The sequence below is a fragment of the Aphelocoma coerulescens genome, chromosome 26 (genome assembly GCF_041296385.1).
Source record: "Aphelocoma coerulescens isolate FSJ_1873_10779 chromosome 26, UR_Acoe_1.0, whole genome shotgun sequence".
NCBI classification, from domain to species: Eukaryota; Metazoa; Chordata; class Aves; order Passeriformes; family Corvidae; genus Aphelocoma; species Aphelocoma coerulescens.
The window spans coordinates 6,468,381-6,492,427 of NC_091039.1; the positions used below are offsets into that span (position 1 = coordinate 6,468,381).

Consider the following 24,047-nt stretch of genomic DNA (forward strand, 5'->3'; position numbering starts at 1 on the left):
CCCCCTGTGCAGCCCTGTGGATCATCCAGCGTGGAGGCAGACGCAGGGTTTGACAAGTAAAGTGGGGTGAGAGAGGTTAAGTGAGAGAATAAGCACAGTAGCAGCCTTTTAGTTGGTTAAAACAGATTGCTCATTCAGCTGCTCGTGATGTGCAGCCCCAGCCCGCCCTGCCTGCAGAGGGGTGGGTGGCAGCTCCTCTGGTGGCTTAGAAGATGCCAGGCATTCAGCTGGTCCCACAGTGGAACAATGGAAATTGCCCTGAAGATCGAGAATCACAGAATTACAGAATTGTTAAGGTTGGAAAAGGCCTCTCAGATCATTGATGCAAACTTGCTTGGGCTCGAAATATGGGTGGACTGAGCTTCAGACTTGCCCATATGCATAAACCAGGACTTAGTTCATCCTTTAACCGTGAATTTCAGTGTTGTTCTGTCACTATAAACTCCAGTGTCTCTCTGCCCTCATGTTCACAAAGCCAGCAGCCCAAAGACTCGATCAGAGAAGTGAATTGTCCACTCACCATCCTGTTTTTTGCCACCTCCACAGAAAATGAAGGAGTACCTGGAAGGCAGGAACCTGATCACGAAGCTCCAGGCCAAGCACGACCTTCTCCAGAAGACCCTGGGAGAAAGTGAGTGTGGGTCCCCCTCGCAGCTCTCAGCCAGGCTGTTGCTGTTGCCTTTCCTGAGTTACTCAGCTGAGGGTGGCAGCCCTGGATGAGCGATGCAGAGTGGCCGTGCTCTGTTTTCTGAATTGATTCCTCTGATCTGCATGAGGGAGAAGCCACATGACCCCCATGGCTGCTCGATGAAGGGTGAACACCGAAATGCTTAACGAGGCACTGATGTGCATCACTGATTTGTTGCAGTGGGGCTGTGCTGCTCCCTCCTTCCTCCTCCTCTCCTTCACACCCATCCTGGTTATCACTTAATGATCTCTGTTGGGCCAAACCTGGTGATTTACTGATGAGTTCACAATTATTGATGGGCTGGGCCTTCATTTGCCTGGCAGTTTAGCTGCTCCTCACCTCTGTGGGTTCAACCTGGACCAAACCAAAGTATGGAGCCCAGGCTTTTATTAGGAGAGGAACAAACAAATTTCAGAGCATGTAAAATATGTTGCCTGTCTAGAGGGCATCGGTCAGGGGGCAGCAGCCAGAACTGAACATTCATTTGCTGTTAGAGTCAGAACAAAGGCAGATTTCTTTCCCTTCATGGTATGGGCAAATCCTGTTGGCCAAAAACACTTCAACTATGCATCCAAGTTTCCATAGAAACCTGCCTGCCTTGTATTTGCAGAGGAGAAGGTTTTAACAGTCTAAATGTCAGGTCAAAAAATGGCTCAGCTCGTTCTGAGTTCGTGTCTGGAGCAGGGCTGGCGTTGGGCTGTGACTGAGCTAGACTCCCCACAGCTCGTGGTGTGCAAATCTGCTGGATGAAAACTTAACCAGCATGTGGGCTTTGAAGTGCTTTGCTTTCAGTTTGAAAATGCTCTGTAAAACTAAAATACTTCTTGCTGCAGTAATTAAGAGTTTCGTGTTTATCAGACCCCAACCGCTGGGAGCCGAGGGAAGGAGGTGCCTCAGTTTGAGTTGGATTGGTTAAAGTTGCTCATCTCTTCAGCTGTCCTGTAAGAAAGCGTGGCTGAAGCCACAGTTTTGTGTCCTTAGGGCATTTTTCTTGGGCCTCTAAATATCTGCAAGTGACAGCCGTGCTGCCCCTGTGACTGATCACATTCCTGGGTCATAGCTGACCTCTGCATTCCAAGACCTATTTCCTCTTAACCTGCCTGCCCCCTGAACCCGGCTCAAGCTGTGGTAGGAGGGAAAGGAGAGGAAATTAAATGTGATTTCTGTATTGCTGGGTAGATTTAAAGGCTGCTTCTGTTTTCTTCATTTGCTTTTTGAGCTTTCTTAGTGGCCCTGTGAAGGAACCCAGGGAGTGTCAGGGTGAGCTCCAGCAGCTCCTGAAAAAAGCTCCTCCTGTCATCTGTGAGATCAAAAGGAGCTGGGAAAGGGAGGAACATCCCGTTTCCAAACTCACAGGAGCAGGTTAATAGTACAAACTGGGGGCCGTGCCTAGACTTATCCATAAAATGTCACTTAATTGGGAAATGGGCAAATAAAATTCCCTTCACGCGTCCCTGGAGCACGGTTAGGAGCTTTACAGGAGAATGTGCCTCCAGCTGTGTGTCTTCAGTGCTTGGGAAGTTCAGGGGGTTGTTATTTTTTATTCTCCTCCCTGCCCCATCCTCAGGTGACATTTTTCAGTCGGGGTGCAAATTGCCTTAATCTGAAGATGACAAGTTCCAGTAATAAAAGTAGCAGCAAGTCCTCCTCTCTGCAAGTCATTATGTCCCTGCCTCCTGTACCCATTTGTCACCCTAATGCAGGAGCCCCTTGATGCTGCCACAGCCGTGTAATTTCTCTGTATGAATATTCCATGATGAAAACGGGGACAGATGGCTGGAAATTCTGCTTGAGAATAACATTTTCATGTAAATTATGCACTGTTTTGGCTTTACGTGGGGAGAGCAAAAGTGGCTATCAAGATGTGCTCGACTAATTGTCAGCCATCAGCAATTAGCTGCTTCCCTCATTCCTTCTTCCATCTCCCCAGGAGCAGGAAGAGAACTGGAGGGAAGGTGGGTTTTTCAGCTGGTGGGAATCAGTGTGGCTTCACTGATTTTTGTCACAAAAAAATGGGCCTGTCCCATTCCCACCAGCACATCTCTCTTTTTCCTGCCTCTTCTGTTGTGATGTTTTAGGTGATGCTGCATTAGCAAGTCCCGAGCTTGGCTGCTGCTTCCCTGAAAATTCGGAGCAAGTTAATGGAGTGTTTTTATAAAAATGTTTGTGGAAAACACCACTGAACGTCTGTCTCTCAAAATAGCTTCAGTGCCAGCACGTTCAGGCTGTGGGCTGACAGATCTGGGAATGTTTTCACTCTTCCTCAGGGCCTTGGTGAAGTAGAATCTCTCACCCCACCAGTTCCCCTGGGAAGAGGGAGGGAGGGAGGGACTGACAAGCCCAATTTTTTGGCGGAAGCTGACAATAAGAATTCTCAGGGAGGTAATTTTTATTTAAAACCAACAATTTCCAGAGACAGGAGTCCTTGGACAGCCTGAGCTGATTCCTGGTTGGATTTGGTGGAGCTGTGCTGGCAGGGATGAGTTTGGTGCTGTCCTTGGAGCTGCCCCCTCTCCTCCATCTCCTTCCAGAACTCTGTACAGAGACACTGAAAGCATTTTCCCATTCCTCCCTCCTCATGCTGGATTTCTTTGTCTTCTCCACAGGTCAGCGGACTGACTGCGCCCTGGCCAGGTAGGTGTGGCTCAGGGAATTGTGTTTTTAAGGAAAATCTGATGCAAATTGGTCATTCCAGATCAGTTACCAGCCCGGGATGTGTGTCTGTTAGAAAACTGTTCTGATTTAGAATCACAGCATGGAATCATGGAATGGTTTGGGTGGGCAGGGACACCTTCCACTGTCCCAAGCTGCTCCAAGCCCTGTCCAAGCTGGCCTGGAATGCTTCCAGGGATGGGGCAGGAATTTAGCCAATATAAACAAATCCCTTTTCTTGCCCTGGTGTACTTAGTGCAGATCAGGAGCAGGATGGGAAAGTGAGAGAAATTCCTTAATTTGGCACTGTCACCCAGAGAACAGTCTCCAAATTTAGGTTTTTATAACCAAACCCCTGGGCCTGGGAGAGGACTGGGCCCAGGGACTGGCCAGGGGTTATCCAGGGGGTTGAGGACCCTAAATTGGGAAACTCTTGATCCCATTGCTGCTCTGCTGTGCCTGGATTCCCACAGGATGGAGGACACGGAAAAGAAACCTTTTATTACAATTAGGACCAATCCCAGAACCAGCACTAAGCTCCTGATGGGGCTTTTGTAGAATGTAACAAATCTCCATCTCCAAAATGATGGATTTGAGGGGCTCTGCTGGGCACGAGGAGCTGGGGCAGGGGCTGTGCATCATCCTGCCTCGTTAACAAAAGGAAGGTGATTGCCACCAGTGTGGAGTCATTACTGCTGCTCCCATTCCTCACAGCAAAGCAAAACTGACAGGTCCTAATTAGACCCTGACATCTGTAATAATAAAATATTATTCATCATGAAACAATTTTAAATATCAAAGAATCGTGCCCGCTAATGGTTTAAAACCCACCTTATTGTCTGTGACAGCCCGTGGAATCGGATTTGAATTTTTTTTTTTTTATTTTTCATTCAGTGGTTTTGATTTTTTTACAAAAGGAATTTCCCCAAAATTACCACGTTGTACAGGCTTTTTAAAAATCACACTTCTAATCCCCTTATTTATAATTCAGCATCCATCTGCCCTGGCAGGGAATTGGCTGGAATGATACATTAGGGCCTCTCTGCTGTTATCTCCCTTGCTTCCTTTTTACAAGAAACTGAAGGAATTTTAAACCCCAGTAATAAATTTTGAGGGGAAAATCCTGGCAGAGCCGGGCCTTTTTTCCTATTTTTCTGCCATTAATGTCCACCAACATCAGCAAATGAGAGCAGACAGACATGCCTTAGCCTGGCTGGTGTGTGCTGGTGTTCGAGGGGGTTTGGTGTTATTTATTTATTTGAAATCTTATCAAAACTGTAATAAAGACTCCACAGTGGCAGCTGTTAATGGCACAGGGGGAACCAGCCTGCTCCCACCTGCTCTTCCCTGTGCAATTTATATCAAACTTCATCTCCAGCAAGCAGCCCTGGCTCGCAGAATTCCATCTGGTCGGAATTAAAACGTCAGGGGCAATCTCCTGTCAGGGCTCCCTTGCGCCTCGTGCTGTTTTTGAGTGATTTAAAGTCACTTAAAATCTTTCTGGAGTTCCATAAATCGAATGAGGCTCTGGCATTGTGATTGACTTGGATATCTGGCTCCTTCCCTCCTCCGAAATGTGGTTGGGAATGCTGAAGGAATGAGCTGGTGATGGTGGAGGATTATCCTGACTGTTCCGTTCTGTTTTTCCCTCCTGCACCCCTGCACCAGTGGCCGGCGCAGCTCCACCGTGAGGAAGCAGGTAATTAACATTTCCCTCAGTAACGAGGCAGGGATGTGGTGTGCAAAGAGGAGGAGTGGTGGAAAACAAATTTTTATCTGTCCCTCCGTGTCTTCCATGGAGCTTTTCAGTCTTGTCTGAGAAATCCCTCAAACCTGGATCCAAAACCTCATTCATTTTCCATGACAAAATTTAAAGTTACTTTTACTCTGTGTTTTGACAGACCTGGAACCAAAACTGCCAAACAGCCTTGAGCTGTTTGGACAGCCGTGGTTTATGGGATCCACGCTGTTGTTTCTTTGTCTCTGTTCCCTTTGTTTTCCCTGGAATCCCACTGTTGAACCTGTAACTGCTCTCTTCTTGTGTAATAAGACTTACACAGCCAGGCTTTGTGGCCCTGGCCTTGGGGATAATCTGTTGCTTTTTGGTACCCAGTGAGCTAAAATGTGTTTCCTTGAGATAGGGAGCACCCAGAGTATCTCTTGTTGATACTGTAAGGTTGAAGTTGGGCTGGAATTCCAGTTCACACAGTCTGGTCTTGGGCTGCTGCTTTGGAGCTTTGGAATAAAGTAAGAGAGGAAGTTGTGATCTTGGTGTCAAACCTTTCTCATTTTTTATTCTTTTTTTTTTTCCTCTTCACTTTACATTCTGCCTGCTCTTCCTGCAATTCCTCTCTGGGCAGGATTCCTCCCAGGCCATTCCCCTGGTGGTGGAGAGCTGCATCCGATTCATCAGCAGGCACGGTGAGTTTGTGGGCTGGAGGTGTCCTGTGACATTCCTATAAAATAAACCTTACAAAAGATGCTCAGAGTAGCTCAGGATGTGATGCTTGTGCAGAGGCTGCCCCAGAAAGAAAATGGCTTTGATTTTCAGGCTGTGCTGCTGGTGTTGTGTGTGATGCCTTCTCCAAATAACTGACCTTGCAAATGCAGATTTTCCAACAATATCCCTTCATTCCTTGCAAAATAAGCTTCCCATCCATAGACACCACTCGTGCCTCCCCTCCACTCACCTTCCTTTGAGCCCTGAAGTGTGGCCTTCACCAGGAACAATCATCCTCTTCTTGAGGAGGAGGAGGAACACTCGGAGTGTTTGAATGTAGGAGGTCAAGCAGTGAATTAATTGTTCACTCAGTGCCACAGTGAGATGATTTATGCCTGTTTGGAAGGCTGACCTCTCCCAGCCTTGAATGCTGTACATTTATTGCAATTTGTTTTCATTTTTAATTGATATCATTTGTTAGTAGCGTGTGAAACAGCTGTTAATTAACACGTGCGGAAAGAGGTAGAATTTATCTTCATTAACCAAGATGCAGGGCCAGGTAGCAGGTCCTGTTTCGTTTTCCTTGATTCATTACCATTTTAGAAACCATAACCTGGAGTCCCATTCTCATCATCACTTGCAAGAACCGAGTTCTGTAATCCTTCTTTAAGGCCATACTTGGATATTTGCTGGAAGAATCCTTGAAACCACACTGAAATGGGAACTGATGGGGGATAAATCGTGGCCATGAGGAGATGCTGATTTCACTCAGATTCCAGAATTGGCTTAGATTTTCCAACAGACTCAACTGAGTCCTTCCCTGAGTGCCAGCCCTGGCTCGAGGGTGATTGAACACTTTGCTCCCGTGGAACTGCTCTTGGAAGAGAAACGTTTTCCTCCTGGCATTGACCATATTTTACTCCTGGCTGCTCCACCGCTGCTTTATGACTTCCTCTGAGTTGTAAAATCCTCTGGGGATCCTCCAGGGTGAGGGATAACATGAATGGCTGTCAGAGCCCTGGTACTCTGGCAGTTTAGAAGGGTTAATAATTCTTCTGCCTGTGCTGAGTTCTGGTTTTGCATATTCTGGACATCGCAGGGAAAGGTGGCTTTTAAACCAGCATCCCTCTGCCTGTGTTCTTACCTTTCCTGTATTACAGGAGCTGTAGCTGCTGAAGGTGCCATCTTACTTATCTAATCTATCTTACCTTGTTATCAGCATCTCCTGTCTCCTTGCAGGTTTGCAGCACGAAGGAATATTCAGAGTGTCTGGGTCGCAAGTTGAAGTGAACGACATAAAAAATGCATTTGAGAGAGGTAAGGAAGAGCTCTTCCAATACCCCAGAAATTATTGCCAAGTGTGTGAATTTGTGTAAATACTCAGAAATGGCCTGAACTCAGCTTGCTCTGTTTTGCTCCTTTGATTTTTGTGTTTGCTGAGCGAGTCCCTCCCAAACACCTCCCTGGTGCTCATTAACCTTGAATTCTCAGTTGTTTGCTGTTGTGCTTTGTACCCTGTGGAGTGGCTGGATAATAAATATTCTGAATTCAATCTCCTCTCATGTCTGATAGCTTATTGATTGTTTGCAACACTAAAGGACGTAGAGGATTTCATTATTAGGTGTAACTGCAGTTTCCTCCCCTCTCCCCCAGCTCTTTGTGTGCCGGAGGATGAATTTTCATGGTTTTTCTGTGTTGTTGAGGCACAGCTTGGCCACATTTATTCTAAATACCAGCGAGGGAGAGAGGAAATGTTCAAGAGAGTGTTAATTTGACGTAGCTTTTAATAGATTGGATTTTTCTCTGGGAAGAGCCGTTCCATACAAAGGCAGGGAGCAGTTGGGAGCCTCCTGACTCATCAGCTCCTTGCTGGGCTGTTCTCCCTGGCAGAGCAGGTTCAGAGGAGCTGCTCCTCAGGCAGTCCCCGGGTCACTGGGAACAACAGGCCTTGTGTTAATCCCTGGAATCCATCGCTCCTGAAGAATAGGATCAGTGTTTTCCTGTGCTTGCTTCTGCAGGAGACGGGCAGACATTAATTAGGCACAGTGAGGTTATTTTGCTTTTGGGGGAGAGAGAAGCTGAATGAAGGACGTGTGGGAAATGTGGTGGGTGATGTCACCTGTCCTCAGCTCCGTCTGCCTGGGAGTGAAAATCTTCAGGAGCAGAGGAAGCAGGAATGTGTGTCATAGTAAGGAAAAAAGTATCAGAATCTGATTTTTTATTATAAAGAAATACCAGCTTGGGAAAATACCCACTTGTTCCATGCAGAAATAAGAAAGAGGATTTTTTTTCCCCCTTCACCTCACTTGTCTCTGTAAAACCTGTGATATAGAGGACTGCCAAAGTTAACAATAAGGTCCCTGCAGTTTATTACTTCATCCAGAGCCCTTGGTGGCAGTTAATATCAGGGATAATGCTCAGGTTTGGAGTGGCCCATTTATTATCCCGTGTGCTATTAAGATAATAGGCAAGCTTTGGTAATTTCAGTCACATAATGGATATATATAGCTTCAATTTGAGGATTGCCCCATCATTAAATCTAATTATGGCTGATAGGGAGTTTTCCCCAGGGAGCAGCTCCTTAAGTGAGCATCTTTCCTTTGGCAATGCAGACAAACCGTGGTGGATCTGCAGCAACAAATTGTCCCAGAAACGCTTTTGCCACCCCATTGCCTGTGTCTGCACCCTGCTGAGCCAGGGCTGTGATGCTCAGTGGCTTCCTGGGTGTCCCCTGCATCACCTGGGCCAGGTGTGTGATGCTCAGTGGCTTCCTGGGTGTCCCCTGCATCACCTGGGCCAGGTGTGTGATGCTCAGTGGCTTCCTGGGTGTCCCCTGCATCACCTGGGCCAGGGCTGTGATGCTCAGTGGCTTCCTGGGTGTCTCTCCTGCATCCCCTGAGCTGCAGTTGTGACTCTGCCTAAAGGCTGCTGTTGGGTGGTGGAGCTGTGATGTTCACACCTGCCCAAAATCCCTGGAGTGTTTCTGCTCCAGGGGCACCACCACACCCTCAGCTCTGGTGTCAGAGTGACATTTGGCTGACAGGAGCTGTCCCGGGTTTTCTTGGATTCCTGGCAGAGCTTCCCACCCTGGGATCTCTCTCTGCCTCACTCTTGCAGTGCAGCTGGAGTAGGTGGGATTAACTCAAATCCTTTTCTGCTGCTGAGTTGCATCCTTCAAGTATTTCAATACTTTCCTCCAGTGTTCTGATTTTTCTTGCCTGCTCTTCTCTCCTTGCTCTGAAGGGGAAGATCCCTTGGCTGGGGACCAGAATGACCACGACATGGATTCCATAGCAGGAGTCCTCAAGCTCTATTTCCGAGGCTTGGAGCACCCACTCTTCCCCAAGGACATCTTCCATGACCTGATTGCCTGTGTCAGTAAGTACATGAAGAACTGGAAAGAAATAGGATTAATTTTTCTCATCTCCCACTCCTCTTTCCTGTCTTTCCCATTTTTTCCTGACCCCAGAGTGAGTTTTTGGGGTTCCTTTGGTGGGGTTTGTGCTGCTATGCTGGTCTCTGTTAGCCAGGCTGGGCAGTCACCTTTCCACAGCCATCCTTGCTCTGACATGAATGAATGAGGAGATAGAAATTCATAGATTTTAGGGGCTGTGTGATGGGGTTTGTGAGACACTGCTTGGTGACAAGATTCTTTCAAAAGAGAATGAAGCAAAAAGCCCTCACTTGTGTAAAATAATCTTGGAGAGCTGTCATCAGAAGGTGTCAGAAATGCAGGGTTCCCTGCCTTGTGTGCTTTCCCTGGATCTGCTGCCGTGCTCCTGTGTGCTGGCCTCAGCTGCCAAGGTGGTTTTTATTCATACTCCTTTTAGCTTCACACCCACAAGGGACCATCCACTGCCTCCTGCTCGAGCATATCAATCATCAGGGCACTCACGGCCGAGCTGTTAACATTTTTCATGGTTCCTAAAGGTGCTTCTGCCAGGCACAGGGTTGTTTGTGGTTTCTGTATGTGAACAACCTCATTTTTAAGTGGCCTGGCTCTTGCTGCATCCCCCAGAATTGAAGAATGATTCCATTGTCCACGCAGAGAAATGGCCTTTGCAGGGGCAGCCTCTGAAGTGAGGAAGGAGATCACTGAGGAGACAGCTTCAGAAATGGCCTGTGGTTTTCTGCTCCTGATAAATGCATTTACAGGCTTGGATTCACATTATGTTGAGAAGCAAAATCCGCTTTCCCCCAAATGAGCTCTCCCTTCTGAGCTGATTTATGCTGCCCACTTCTTTCTCAGCGGGCTGCTGCACACAGAGCCTTTTGCCTCACCCTTTAGCTATGTTAATTGGAGTGTTACACACCTTCTCCTTTTCAAACACCCACCTTTCCTAGCGGGCCTGACGGAGCCCTTGTGTCAGAGCCCCTGGAGCAGATGACATCCAGAGCTCCCACGCTTGGAGGGGCTCGCAGGGGAGGGTCTCACGTGTTCGGGGACCTTCGCTGGCAGAGGCTTTGCCAGCAGGTTCTGCAGCAAAATCCCCTCCTGTGCTGGAGCTCTGCTGGCTGCCCAGTTTGCACACACAGAGCACTGGTTGCACTGGGCCCCAGAGGCTGTGGGTGCAGCAGGGGGTGACTCTGGTGCTCTCTCTTCCTTCCAGCCATGGATAATTTGCAGGAGCGAGCGCTGCATGTCCGGAAGGTGCTGCTGAACCTGCCCAAGACCACCCTGATTGTCATGAGATACCTCTTTGCATTCCTCAATCAGTGAGTACCCCTGGGAGCGCCAGGGCTCTGCTGCAGGACCTGGGATAAACATGGAATTATTGAGGCTGGACAGGGCAGGGACACCTTCCACTGTCTCAGGTGGCTCCAAGCCCCGTCCAGCCTGGCTTTGGACACTTGCAGGGATCCAGGGGCAGCCACAGCTGCTCTGGGCACCCTGTGCCAGGGTCTGCTCACCCTCACAGGAAAGGATTTCTTCCAGTATCCCATTTAACCTCCTCTCTTCCAGTTTAAATCCATGGCAGGGGGGTCCTGCTGTAACTCTGGTCTTGAGCTGGGCTGCAGGCGGGCTCTGAACAACAATAACAGAGAAGAAATAAAATCAAGTATTAAAGTCAGCACCCAGAGCTTTCAAACTCCCTTTGCAGTTTCTATTTCATTTCTTTGTGAATACCATCAGTGTCTCATTTTTTACCTGGATCCAGAACATTTGTGTCCCAGAAAGCCCAGAGCAAACCTTGTGAGCCCAGCTGCGTATTCTGCAGCAGAGGATGGTGATGGTGGTGATGATGATGATGATGTTTTCTACTGTTCACCCTCCTTCCCACTTGTGGTTTTTTGCAGTTTATCTCAGTTCAGTGAAGAAAATATGATGGATCCCTACAACTTGGCCATCTGCTTTGGGCCCACACTGATGTCTGTGCCTGAGGGTCACGACCAGGTCTCTTGCCAGGCTCACGTCAATGAATTGATCAAAACCATCATCATCCAACACGAGAACATCTTTCCAGGACCCAGGGAGCTGGAGGGCCCAGTCTACAGCAGGGGTGGAAACACGGAGGATTACTGGTATGATGGATGCTCTGAGGAGAGCAACGGGTGGATGTTTATCCATGGGTTAGGATGCTGCAGTTGTGTGCTCTGCGTTGGCTAATTTGGGATTGCAGCATCTGGCCCAGCCTCTCAAAAATCTGTTTTGTGGCAGCAGAGGTGGCTCTGGTATCTCTGGAGAGCCATCAGCTTAAAAGAAATAAGCTGGTATAAAGTAGCTATTCAGTTGTCAAACCTCGCTCACTTATCTTGAAGGGCAAGGTTGTGTAGGGATTTTCTTGGATGTTCTGGTTTGGTAGCTGCCAAAATCAATCTCTTTTTGTTGTGGTTTTTTTTCCCCTTTTATTTTTTTTTTTCCTCCTCCTGCTTTTGCCTTTTCTCTCTGCCTGTCTGGAGTGCCTTTGCTTCAGACACAGGGGTCACTTGCAGCTGAACCTCCAAGGCTGTGGCACGGTTTAATTTCCAGGGCAGCCCCGCTGGAGGGGGAGGGAAGAGGCAGGAATGCAAAATCACCATTTCCATGCAGCCCAAAGCTCCAGAGGCCCGGCCTCGTGCTCGGGCTGAGAGCACATCTGGAAGCAATTCAGGCAGAGCGGCTCCTGTCATCTGGGGTGGAAGCCTGGGCAGTGGGGGAAGGAAAGGAGGTGTTTGCTTTCCTCCTGGCCAAGCTGATCCCTCCCTCTGAGGATGAGGAATGTTCAGTTGTGTCCCTCTTCCCCCCCCCCTCCTTTGCTCCTGCTCTCCTTCAGTGTCACAGGAATGCAAATGATTATTTTCGTGGACTAAAATAAATAGGTTTTTAAAATGAAGTCACTGTGGTGACAGAGCAAGCCTTGTTTCCCTGGCTTGTCTCGGAGCTGTGGGATCACTCCACGTTTAGAGGCTCCTCCAAACTCACTGCTGTGTGCACAGGACTTGCCAAAACCTTTTGGAAATTCTCTTAAATTCACCCCTGGCTCTGATGTTTTTAGCTGATGTTACATATGAAAGAATTGCAGGGGAAAAAAAAAAAAACCCAGCTTAATATTTATGGCCTTCAGGAAACACATTCATTTTGACAAGAGGTTTTGTCCCGTGAGGTGAAGGGAATAAAAATGTGCTGTGTTGAGTACCCTCAGTGTGGGTGTCAGTGCACGGGAGGGTGTGGGGGGCAGAATGTCCTGGGAGATGATATCAGGGAAGGAGGTAAGGTATGGATGAATCATGAGCTGGAAGGGACCTGCAGGGATCACCCAGTCCAGCCCCTGGCCCTGCCCAGACACCCCAAAATCCCACCCTGGGCATCCCTGGCAGCACTTTCCAAACACTCCTGGAGCTCTGGCAGCCTCAGGGCTGTGCCCATTCCCTGGGGAACCTGGGCAGTGCCCAGCCCCCTCTGGGGGAAGAACCTTTCCCTGATCTCCACCCCAAACCTCCCCTGGCACAGCTCCAGCCCTTCCCTCAGGTCCTGTCACTGTCTCAGGGAGCAGAGATTGGAGCTGCCCCTCCAATTCCCTGGTGGAAATGCCTTGGCACCATTCCTCTGGCAGGGTTTACTGCCATCACTATCAGTGTCACCAGTCCTTCCAAGGCAGCATCCAGAGCTCAGTCAGCAGCAAGGACAGGTTTTTAGGTGGAAAATGCTGCTTTTTAGGAGGCATGGCTGGTCGAGGCACGTGGCCTCTGTGCAGGGTTTGGAGCCGCAGCGTTGGCTGTGCACGACATGACTTCACAGTCTGGGTGAAACTTTAGCCCTCACTGCTGCTTCCTCCCAGGGCCTCCAGCTGGCTTCAGAGGCTTCTGTAAACTTTATTAAGGAGCACAAAGGCTTTGCAAAGGATGGGAAAGGTTGATTCCTGAGGTACTGACTCGGGGGATGTTGGGCAGCCTGGTGTCCTGTGGATTAAGCAGAACGAGACACCAGAATTATTCAGACATTTCACCCCTTCTCCTTTTTCTGTTTTCCTCCTGCTTAAAAGAGCACAGGAGGTGGATTGCCAGGGGGAGAGCACTGTCCAACCATCATCACTTATTTTAACCACTGCAGGGCCAAAATGAGGAATGAAGTTACTCCTGTGTGAAGAGGATTAAAAATCACCTTTAAGGAGTCACAGTGTGAGAGGGCAGCAGAGGAGTTTTCTCTGAGGTGTGAGATGAGAAGCATGAAGGTTTTTAGCCCTTTTTTTCCTCCTGAGAGGAGCAGGCAGGCAGGGCTGCCAGCTGGCAGCAGCTCTGTGGAGCTGCTTGGGAGAGGCAGTGGATCCTCTTCCAGTTTCCTTTCTGCTCCTGTCCAGAGGGAACTGCTCGTGGAGCTTCTTACAAAAACATAACCTTTGGTTGCCACTTGTTGTCTGTTGATCCTTTCAAAGCTTTTCTTCATGCCAAACATAAATGAGTCCTCTTGGTAGTTTAGGTGCTCTGGAAGCTTTATTTACAGGCAATTAATTGGGCTGTGGGAGTTGTTCAGGGAAATGAATGGGACATTTAAGATGGTGATAAAAGGGATGGAGGGAGATGACAAACACAGACCTGGAAATATCGTTATAAATCGAGGAATGATTTCCCCCAGGAAGTTGCAGCTTTCTCATCAGCCATCTAATGAGCTAATTAGAGCAATGGAGAATGCAGCCAAGGGAATAATCCTGGCATGGCAAGGAGGAGCTGGACCCAGCCTGGCACTGCTGTCTGACTGCTCAGCATCTCCAGAGGTCCAGGCTGTAAGATGTGAAGTTGGACTTTGCTGATAGCACTCACAGAGGGTCACCAAGATGTTTGGTTTGGCTGATCAAATAAGAGTTCAGCTTGATTTTTACCCACAGCGACTTCAGCACGTGCAGATGCATCCACAAAGTGTCTGTAGCAGCAAAACCTAAATATTGACTCCTGATGGGGATGTTCCCAGTTCTGTCTGATTGTTTTCCAGGATGTTCCCAGTTCTGTCTGCTCGCTGGCCATGGTGGAGCTCAGTTCCCAGCAGTGTAAAGCTGTCCCTGTTCCCTTCTGTTGCAGTGAAAGTCCTCACGGAGAGAGAGCCCTGACAGAGGATTCGGTGCAGGACGTCACAGCTGAGCACCACACCAGTGATGATGGTACGGGAAGTCTGGTGTTTACTGGGGTAACTGGTGCAGCCTGCTTTGGGGGAGGCAGGGAGAGCTGTGCCTTGCAGTGGAAGTTTAAAATTAGTTCCAAAGTGGAGTTTAAATCAGAGCACTCGCTTGAAATGTCACGTGCAGCATTTGGTGGCAGGAAGTACAAAGGTGTGGGATCAGTGGGAATCTCTGGGAGTTACCTGAGGATTCTGAACGTCTCCCTTCTTCTCTTGGGTGTCTCAGCAGGAGGCTGGGTGTGTTCCAATGTCCTGTCCCCCTCCCCTGTGCCAGGCATTTCCCCTGTCAGTGGCTCAGGAAGGAGAATTGTGAGTGCTCGAAGCCCCAGCCCTTCAAGGGAGCAAGCAAAACAAATCCAAAACCTGCTTGTCTTCCACTGAGAGCCAGGTTTTAGAGCAGAGAGTCCTGAGGGCCTCTCTCAGTGATAATTTTTGGATTTCCTTAAGGAAGCTCAGTTACATTTCTTGTCTGATCAGTGAAAAGAGGCGCCAAGGCTGAGAATTCAGTGATATTTCCTAAGGAAAAGGTGACACTGCAGTCGTGAGCGTCCTTGATGCTTCCAAAGCCTCCTCCTGCCATGGGGAACATCCTGCGAGCCCCATCCAGAGCAGAGGAAGGAGTGAGTCACTGATGTGCAACGATGGTCCCTGGAATGCTGAGCAGCCTGGGAGCAGGCTGACCCACCAGGGCAGGATATGGTTCTGTTCTTGTGTTCCAGTTTGCAGTTGTGAAAGTTCTGGGGTGGTTTTACTTGGATGATCTCAGTTGTAGAGGTGGGAAGCAGCACTCCCTTAAAATTAGTCATCCTCCTTTTTGTGCTGGCCTTCAGGAACTTGCTCAGTGGCCCTGCCAGGTGCTCCTGTGCTGCCTCTCTGCCCCAGCAGCTGCCTAACAAACCCTCTCCTGGCATCCCTGTGCTCCCGCTGGCTTCACGGCTCCCTGATCTCACAGGTCCCTCCCAACCTAAACCCTTCTCTGAGACCCTCTGGTCTTCACAGACCAGGGAGAAGGGAAAGGATGTTTGGAAACGCTGGGAAATCAGTTCTCTCTCAGCAAGGCCGAGCATGGGCACTGCCACTCCTGTGCAAGGTTGTGGGGAGGAAGCACAAAGCCTTGGGGAATGAAACATGGGCTCACTCCCTGCCTCGAACAGAGTGTTCTGTCTGACAAGTGGGAGCTCTGCAAAATGCATGGAAATGTGTCCTTCTGGAGCTTGTATCTCTGAGAAGGAGCAATTTAATAGCTGTAAGGAAGGACAGGCCACCTCATCCCACAGCTGCATGAATCCTGGGATGAAGCCTGCAGGCTGCTGCACCCTGGTGTGAACTTGTGCTGTTTGTGGCTGGGAATTTTAGCTCTCTTTGGTGACTGGGAGGGTACAATGATGAGAAAGGAGCAGTTAGAGATCAGAGCAGGACACTGCTCTGCAGCCCCTGCAGCTGGAGTGCGTGGGGCCCCTGAGCAAGGTAAAACTGGGAGGTGTTTTGGATGGAGTCCTGCAACCTCCGTGGAATATTCCATAGGAAGCTTTTGGGAGGGAGCACTTGGCACTGAGGCAGAGGAGGGAGCTGGGGCTGGGTCTCTTTGAGGCAGCAGCAGCATGTGGTTAATTAGGGAGTCTCACACCCTAATTGGGCCTTGCAGTGTCACACCCTGGCCACAGCTCTCAGCAGTGCAGGTACAGCTCCACCATGGATCTTCCTGGGGGTTTTCCCTCATTTTGTCTTCAGATGTGACCAAACCTCTTAAAACTCTTTGGGGAGGCCGGGATGAACCTTCCCAAAGTAGAGCTGTCATCCCAGCCACCTCCACTGCAGGAAGGAATTTGGGGGTGAGGGGAGAGGTCGTGTTTGGCGGAGCATCTGTGCAGTTCATCAGCCTCCCTGAACTGATTTGAGACAGGTATGGGAGGTCAGAACTGCTGAAGGGCAAGCAGATTGTGTGTTTGTTAAATTATAAATACGAGTGGAAATGTTTTAATCTGCTCTTGCCTGCCCAAGCTGTCAGACTGGCAGGGGGAATTGTTTGGCTTAGCCTTATTGCTCTTCATTTACACAGTTTTCTTCTCTGAGCATAAGTGTAAGTAGGAAAAAGCTACTGGAAATTAAAGTCTAAAATCAGTTCTCTGGAGAAAAGCCAGAGTCCTGAAAAGCAAATTGGAAACATAAGAAACCTGAGGGCCACGCTCATCTGGAACAATAAACACTTGCTAATGAAGCAGATGGAATTCACCAAACCACACTCCCATCCCCTTCCTAGATGGAGGGGGGACACCAAAAACCAGCACTGTTGGGGTTTTTTACTGTTAGGACGAGCTGGCAGAACAAGCAAGAGGGAAGAAGGAGCCAAACCCAGATACCCACGAGCTGCCAGCATGGGCCAGGCTTTTCCCACCCTTCCCAGTCCCTGGCTGGTTGCTGAGGGCTGATGATGGGATTTGTGTGAGTCTGACCACAGGCTTACCTGGAGTGGGTGGTTTGAGAGAACTCTGAGCTGTCAGGTTTAGTAGTGGAGGGATTGTTAGGGAGGGATCTCACAGATCCTGTTGCTGATTGCCCTCGGTCACTTTGTGCTGGATAATTTCAGATCCTGGTGGGGCTTTTTGGGGGGAGATGCTTCTGCTCTGCTCCCTCAGCCTGGCTGAGGAGCTCCAGCTGGCTCAGATGGATTTACACCATTATTTTCTAAAGCCCTGCTACTGCCTTGCCTGCCTACAGGCAGCTCCAGACCCCATCCTCTCCCAAGGAATAACTGGAAAGCAGTGGCTCATGTTTGGCCTTTCAGCCTATTGCAGTTTTCCCTTGCACTGTAGGAGCTTCCTGCGGTGCAGAGATCTCTGTGTGGAGTAGCAGATCTCTCTTTGATCAGGAAGAGAAACCACAAATCTCTTTCTCCAGGAAAGAACTCAATTTCCATGGATTGCTTGGCTGCATTAAAGCTCCTTTAAAGTAATTAGAGGGAGCCCACTGGGGCTGCGTGGTTGAGCTCATCTCCATTCCCCTGATTCCTGCCTAGAAGCAGGAGCTGCCTTAATACACATTTAGACTCAAACAGCAGCAGATCTTTTTCGGAGTCTTAAAACTAATCCACGGGAATTCCACATTGATTTTCCTGAGTGTCTTAAATGCCCTTATTGTCCCTCTGTATAATATCAGAGTCCTGCAGGGACCTGGATTAGTGGCTGGCTGCAGGCAGGGCATGGCTGGAGCTCCTGTGGGAGTGGGCACGGAGCATCCCAGGGAGCAGCTCTGTGTCCTCAGCCCTGCACTGAGCCCAGCACTCGAGGCTCTGGATGTTTTCCTTTGCTTCCACGCCACTTGGATGAAGAGCAGGGCCTCCCACCGTGCCAGAATTCCGGTCTCCTGGGTCAGGTGAACCTCACAGGCAGCAGAAATTGCCTTCTGAATAGATGCTTTATTTCTGAAGCAGCTTGGAATGAGAGGACGTTTCCCTCCCCTGCCTGCCCAGGGGGTTCACTTCAGCTGCTTTTAAGGAAGTGAACCACAGGCAGATTTTTGTCTGGAATGTACCTGATTGCTTCCCACCTCTGAAACCCTTTTTATTTTAATGAAACCCTTTTTATTTTAATGAAACACTAATTCTGCCTTTGCCACTTCCATCGTTGTAGGCTTGAATTGCTGTGAGGGGGTTTAGGCTTGGAAAATACGAATGTGCCTTCCATGTAGGGATGAGGGAAAGGATGAAAGTGCAACATCCTTAAGTTTAGGGGTTCCCTTCTGAATTTTGCTGCCTTAAGAAGGAACACTTTATCCTCTTCATGCTCTGGTTTATGGCAGGTTTAAACTGCTGACTGCTCACCCGAGCCCAGGTGTTCAGTGAACTGTTGTTTATTCCCTTCTGTCTCGTAGAGTGTGAGCCCATAGAGGCCATAGCCAAGTTTGACTACCTGGGCAGGACTGCACGGGAGCTGTCCTTTAAGAAAGGAGCCTCTCTGCTGCTGTACCAGCGCGCCTCGGATGACTGGTGGGAGGGACGGCACAACGGCATCGACGGCCTCATCCCTCATCAGTACATCGTCGTGCAGGACACGTACGTGACCCTCTGCAGCCTGGGCTGGCTCAGAAATCATCTTGGGATGGGGCTTTGTGGCCACACATTGGGGGAGAGTTCGTCTTTTCATGATCCAGCACGCAGGGGAGCTCTGAGAGGTGGATGGGTGATAAAAGAATTGTTCTGGTGCCTGGTAAAGGTGCAGAGCTGGGATCTCCAGGGTGCTCATGGGAATCAGGTGCTCAGGAGGGGGGGATTTTCCACAAGGAGTGATAGGACAAGAGGGATTGGCCTTAAGCTGGAGGAGAGTAGGTTTAGATTGGGTGTGTGGGAAGAAATTCCTGGCTGTGAGGGTGGGGAGGCCCTGGCAGAGGCTGCCCAGAGCAGCTGTGGCTGCTCCATCCTTGCAAGTGTCCAAGACCAGGCTGGACATTGGGGCTTGGAGCAACCTGGGATAGGGGAAGGTGTCCCTGCCCATGGCAGGGGGTGGAACTGGATGATTAAGATCTGTTCCAACCAATCCTTCAATGATTTGAAGGATCAGTGATGATTCTCAAGACCCTCACACCGTGCTGCTGCCCTGTGTGACCGTTTGCACAGCGCTGTGCTGGAAATTCAGCGCTGCTGCTCCTGTTTTGGTTGTGATACCCTCCCCTCCTCCTTCCTAGTGAGGATGGGATGTCGGAAAGGTCCAGTCCGAAGTCGGAAATAGAAATAAATTCTGAGCCACCGGAGGAAAAAGTGACAGCCAGGGCTGGTGCCAGCTGCCCGAGCGGGGGCCACGTCGCAGATATTTACCTTGCAAACATCAACAAGTAAGAGCAGCCTTGCATTGTTTTCCCTGCCTGTCAAGAGCTTGGTGATGAGTCCAGTGAAATGTTTCCTCCCCTGAGAAAGGTTCATTAACGAGCACTGCTGCCATTTTCCTCTGCTTCCCCCTCTTTGAACTCACGTTTTGCTGTCCCCTCTCTGTCACCGGAGTGGCCATCGCTCATTTGAAACCCCACTGGCTTCCCTTCCCTGTCCCCATGGTGCCATCTGGTCCTGTTTTCCCAAATATGCCCTATTTTGTGTGCTGAGCAGACAGAGGAAGGGAGGGGAGTGCTGGGATGAGCTCTCGTGTCGTTGTCCCCGTCCGTCGTCGTGTTCTGTGATCTGTCACGTCTCCTGCACATCCACCACGTTCTGTTCTGTTCTGTTCTGTTCTCTTCTCTTCTGTTCTGTTCTGTTCCTCCTCCAGGAAGCTGTGTCCCAGTTTGTGATAAATGCCATACCTGCAGTCCCACCACCTGGCACTGCCTGCAGCACTCCTTTGTTTCTGCAGCACTTCTCACCTCGGGTTACTAACCATATGCTTGCAGTGGAACAGCACAACCCCCTGTTGCTCTAACCTTGCCTCCTCCACCAGAAATTGTTGCTTTAGCCAACACTCAGCATAATAAAAAGCTGGAGAATCAAGCTAGTAGCAGAGTAAATTCCATGAGCTGCTAAATAATTTTTCTAGACAGGCTTATCCCCCCCCCTATACTTCTGATTATTTCCCCAGTGTTAAAACCCCACCTCTCTCTGTTGTGCAGTGAAGGTATTATGGGATAATTACAGCTTGATGGGAGGGGATGTTCTTAACCTTCAGTTAATTTAACACAATGCAGTCTGCAAAGGCATTAACACAAATGCATCCTTTTAAAAGGTCTGGACCTGCTCGTGGCCTAGAGAGCCTGGTCCTTCCTTGTGGGATTCAGCAGAGCTCCACTGATATCTGGGAAGCTGTGTTAATCTGCACCAGCTTGGGATCTGGGCTTTCTTTTGAGATATTTGCTGTCTGAGCCACTGGAGTGGCCGTTCTGCCAGTTATGGAGAGATTTGTGTAATAACAGACCTGTGCTGGAGCTTCACCATCTGCTGGCCTTGGTAGAGTTGTGTGTGGTGGTTTTTAGAAGCCTGGGGAATGTCCACTCCAGTTTTTGGGGTTTTTTTCCCTTTACTAGGGAACCTGATATTTAGCAACAGTAGCATAAGACTCATTTTGTTGTTTTTTCTTTAGGAATGAATCTTCTGACCTATGTGTGAACAGACTTGAGCAAAATTAAATCAGATGGTTTCGCAATGACAGTTGTGCCACCCACTGAATTATTATTTGGATGCCAAAATCCTACTGGAGTTAACACTTTCTTGCAGTTATTCATGGGGCTGGTGCTATATATAAATGGATCCTTCCCTGTATAATGGATGCCAAGCTTCAGACCTATGGCATAAAGTATTCTGCTGCATTGGCCTGCCCATGATTTGAGTGGAATCGTGCTGTCAGACCTCATGGTGCTGGGGTAGAAACTAAATTCTTTGGACCAGTTCATCCATTTGACATCATCCCTTTGGTTTATCTGTAGCCCTGCATAGATAATGCCTTGTGGTCCTGCCAAAGCCATGAGAAAGAACCATCTCTTACCACCAGCAAACAGTGGAAATGATCACTAACCCCAAGCTGGGGGTCTTTGCTTGCTGATCTCTGAAAATAATAACTTGATGCCTTGGGCCAGGAGCTTAGTAGACTTATACTGTGTCCTCCAGTCAAAGATTGTAGCTCTGCTCTTGGAATGTAATAAAAACACATCATCAAAACTTGTCGATGGCACAGAGGGTTTTTTTTTTTTTTTTGTTCCAGTATAAATTCTTCTCCTCTTGACCAAGTTAATCACGTTCCACCCAAGTTTTCTGGTTTTGCTATGAATGTGCACAGCTGCCAGGACTCAGTTTTGTGTTAGAAGCGTGAAACTGGAATATTTATAATTTATTTCACTGTACCGCAATCACTCCTAAACCCCTGGGTCTGTTTGTAATCTGGGTACCTCTGTGTCTCTTGCCATTGTCCTGTGTGTTGTTTTGGGGGGATATCTTCAAATGACAGCCCTGTACCTGCTTGTATTGACTTGTTTTGCTTTTGTGACTGAAGGCAAAGAAAGAAACCAGAGTCAGGCAGCATCAGAAGAGCGTTCCGTCAAAGTGACAGCCACGGCCTAGGTAGTTCCTTGGCAGAACCAGCCTCCCCCGGAGCCATAGCCGGTTCCAGACCCTCATCTCAGCCCATTATGAGCCAAAGTCTTCCCAAGGAGGTTCCAGACAAATGCTCCATCAGTGGCCACGGCAGCCTCAATTCTATCAGCCGGCACTCGTCGCTGAAGAGCAGGATGGACAGCCCGCAGATCCGCAAAGCCGTCACGGCAGGGAGGTCCAAGAGCTTCAACAACCACCGGCCCATGGACCCCGAGGTCATTGCACAGGTGAGCAGCAGCCTTCTGCTGGAGAGCTTTGCTTGGGAAGGCTGTGGGATGCAGGAGGTGTTTGAGTGCCAGGTCTGATTTAATTTGTGTCAGCTCTCCAGAAGGGAAGGGCAGCTCAGCATGGGGAGAGACTGTGGGAGCTGGGGCTGGTCAGCCTGGAGAGGACACGGCTGAGAGGGGATCCCATCAGTCCATACAGATATCCCCAGGGGTGTCAGGATGGTGCCAGGCTCTTTCAGCAACAGGACAAGGAGCCATAAATTAAAAAGTTCAACCTCAACATGAGAAAGAACCTCTGTCCATGAGGGTGGCAGAGCCCTGGAACAGCTGCCCAGAGAGGTCCTGGAGTCTCCCTCTCTGCAGACATCCCAAAGCCACCTGGGTGTGTCCCTGTGTCACCTGCTCTGGGTGACCCTGTCTGGACAGGGGGTTGGACTCCAGTGTCCCTTCCAACCCCAAGCACTCCGTGATTCTCTCAGTGCAATATTTTAACTTAGGACACGGCTCCAGTCTGGGCTTTCGTCCTCTCTGTGTGCAAGGCACTGAGGCTGCTTTCCTGAGGGAAGATAAACAGCCAGGTCCTTCCTCCATAAGAACTTGGCCCTGTTCGTTATCCAGAACTTAATCCCAACAATAAAAACACCCATTTCAGAAAGTGACACAGATTCCAAAGCTGTCAGCAGAGAATTAAACAATCATAACTTCAAGACACGAGAGAAATAAAGTATTTATTGTGGATTCAGCACTCCTGTCAGTCGTGCAGGCTTGCCTGTGGTCTGACATGGGAAGCACATGGAGCAGCACAGCCCCAATAAAAGCAGGCTGCTGACGAGTGCACTGCCCCAGTGGCATCTTCATCTCCCTCCAGGGTTCAGCGTGTGATCAGAAACCCTGCTGGTTTTCAGGAGTTATTTACACAAGGGCCTTGAAGTCAGGGCTGGCTACAAAAGATGTGAAGTTACAGATTTCCCTCTTCCACGAGGGCTCTTCCCTGGCGGATGTGCCTGGACCTGCATTTGTCTGTACCCACTGTTTGCAGGATGGGATGGATGGATCTGTCTGAAGCCAAGGAATGCTCCGGGCTCGGATTACAAAGCCAGCCCTGGGAGACCTGACTGCTCTGCCTGGCTCGGGGCTCTGCAGGTTCCTAAGGAGCTGGGGGAAATACGTGAAAATTAAACATAATTTTTATTGACAAAACAACAACTCCACATAATAAATAAGGGGCCCATTAAAACGTGACGGGTTTAATTCTGATGGGAGTTTGTATTTTGCCATTTTGAGTACCTTCAGCCCGTTTGTTACAGTGGAACTGTAGTGTGCAGCTCCTGTTGTCTTCATGTTTCCATGTCCTTCTGAGGCTTTGGTTGATATAAATCAGATTCTTTGTTTTTTCAATTAGACTCTGACTGAAGTTGTTCTGTCTCCTCTCCCTGCCAGAACCTTCACTCCTTTGTTTCACTGGAGAAGAGTCTGGGGACAAAAAGGAAAGAGGAGGGGAAAATAAATAAAAAAGAGGAGGGAGAAAAGCCCAAGCTGTGTTAAATCAGTGTTTTCCCCTGTAGTATCTGCTCAAACACCATCCAGTAACCATCTCACATATTTCCCCAGCTTCCTAACGAAAATCTGCCTGGCCTCAAGATAGAGTGGGAGGTGTCAGATTTCTGCCTCTGGTTTCTTCCACCATTCCTTGACTGATTTACCTTCCCCACCCCCTGAAAAACCTCTGAGGAAGCTGGAAAGCTGTAGCCAAAAGTGTGAGTCACAGCCAGGCTGAGCTCTCCTGCTCCCCAGGGAGTTCTGTGCACCACTGGACTCTCCAGTAGACAATGTGTAGGTCCTGAGACAAAAACCCCGTGTTTTTCGCTCAAAAGTTCTCTTTATATTTATTTGTTACTAACTGTAATATTTTTTTAAGAGGAAGGAGAAGGGCCAGTTTGGGTTTCTATACGTGTTTCTGACCTCTTCTGTGTTTTCTAAAACGTTAAAATTTTCGGTCCTGTGAAATACATTTCTGGGAACAGCTCAGACAGCAGGAAAACCAATGAGGCAGCAAGAGCCCACGAGGATCTCAGCATTCAGTGTGTGGCCCACCAGCCAGAGTCAAAGCCATCAGTGCTTCCTTCAGGAATTTGCTCTCCTGAACCTCACGTGCCAAATAAACTGCAAGAATGGGCACCAATGCTTTGGTTTGTGTTCATTGCTGCAGTCTGGGGCTCTACTTTGAAGCCTGGGCAGCGTCAGGAGCAGCGAAGGACCAGATTAGCATCGAGGCAGTGCTAGCAATTATTTTGCTCCCTGTTGCTGGAAAATTTCAGTGACTATTGGCTGCAGGATGTGGTGCTGTGCACAGTTCGGGCCTTGACCCGAGGTTGATTCGAGTGTCG

The 24,047-nt window shown here is 49.0% G+C and overlaps 1 protein-coding gene across 9 annotated transcripts in view; it reads left to right on the forward strand.

Annotated features, from left to right (window-relative positions):
* The window catches only part of SRGAP2 (SLIT-ROBO Rho GTPase activating protein 2), a 94,859-nt gene that overhangs the window by 67,383 nt on the left and 3,429 nt on the right, over positions 1-24,047 (forward strand). For 8 of the 9 annotated variants that reach the window (XM_068996099.1, XM_068996095.1, XM_068996096.1 and 5 more), the window contains 12 exons: positions 547-631; positions 3,295-3,322; positions 5,009-5,039; positions 5,701-5,761; positions 7,020-7,097; positions 9,024-9,158; positions 10,391-10,496; positions 11,079-11,303; positions 14,274-14,353; positions 18,241-18,421; positions 19,051-19,197; positions 21,333-21,660. In XM_068996099.1, coding sequence (XP_068852200.1) covers positions 547-631; positions 3,295-3,322; positions 5,009-5,039; positions 5,701-5,761; positions 7,020-7,097; positions 9,024-9,158; positions 10,391-10,496; positions 11,079-11,303; positions 14,274-14,353; positions 18,241-18,421; positions 19,051-19,197; positions 21,333-21,660 — 1,485 coding nt within the window. Of the gene's footprint in view, positions 1-546; positions 632-3,294; positions 3,323-5,008; positions 5,040-5,700; positions 5,762-7,019; positions 7,098-9,023; positions 9,159-10,390; positions 10,497-11,078; positions 11,304-14,273; positions 14,354-18,240; positions 18,422-19,050; positions 19,198-20,426; positions 21,661-24,047 lie in introns of those variants that run through there. The other variant, XM_068996104.1, reaches the window with a different exon arrangement.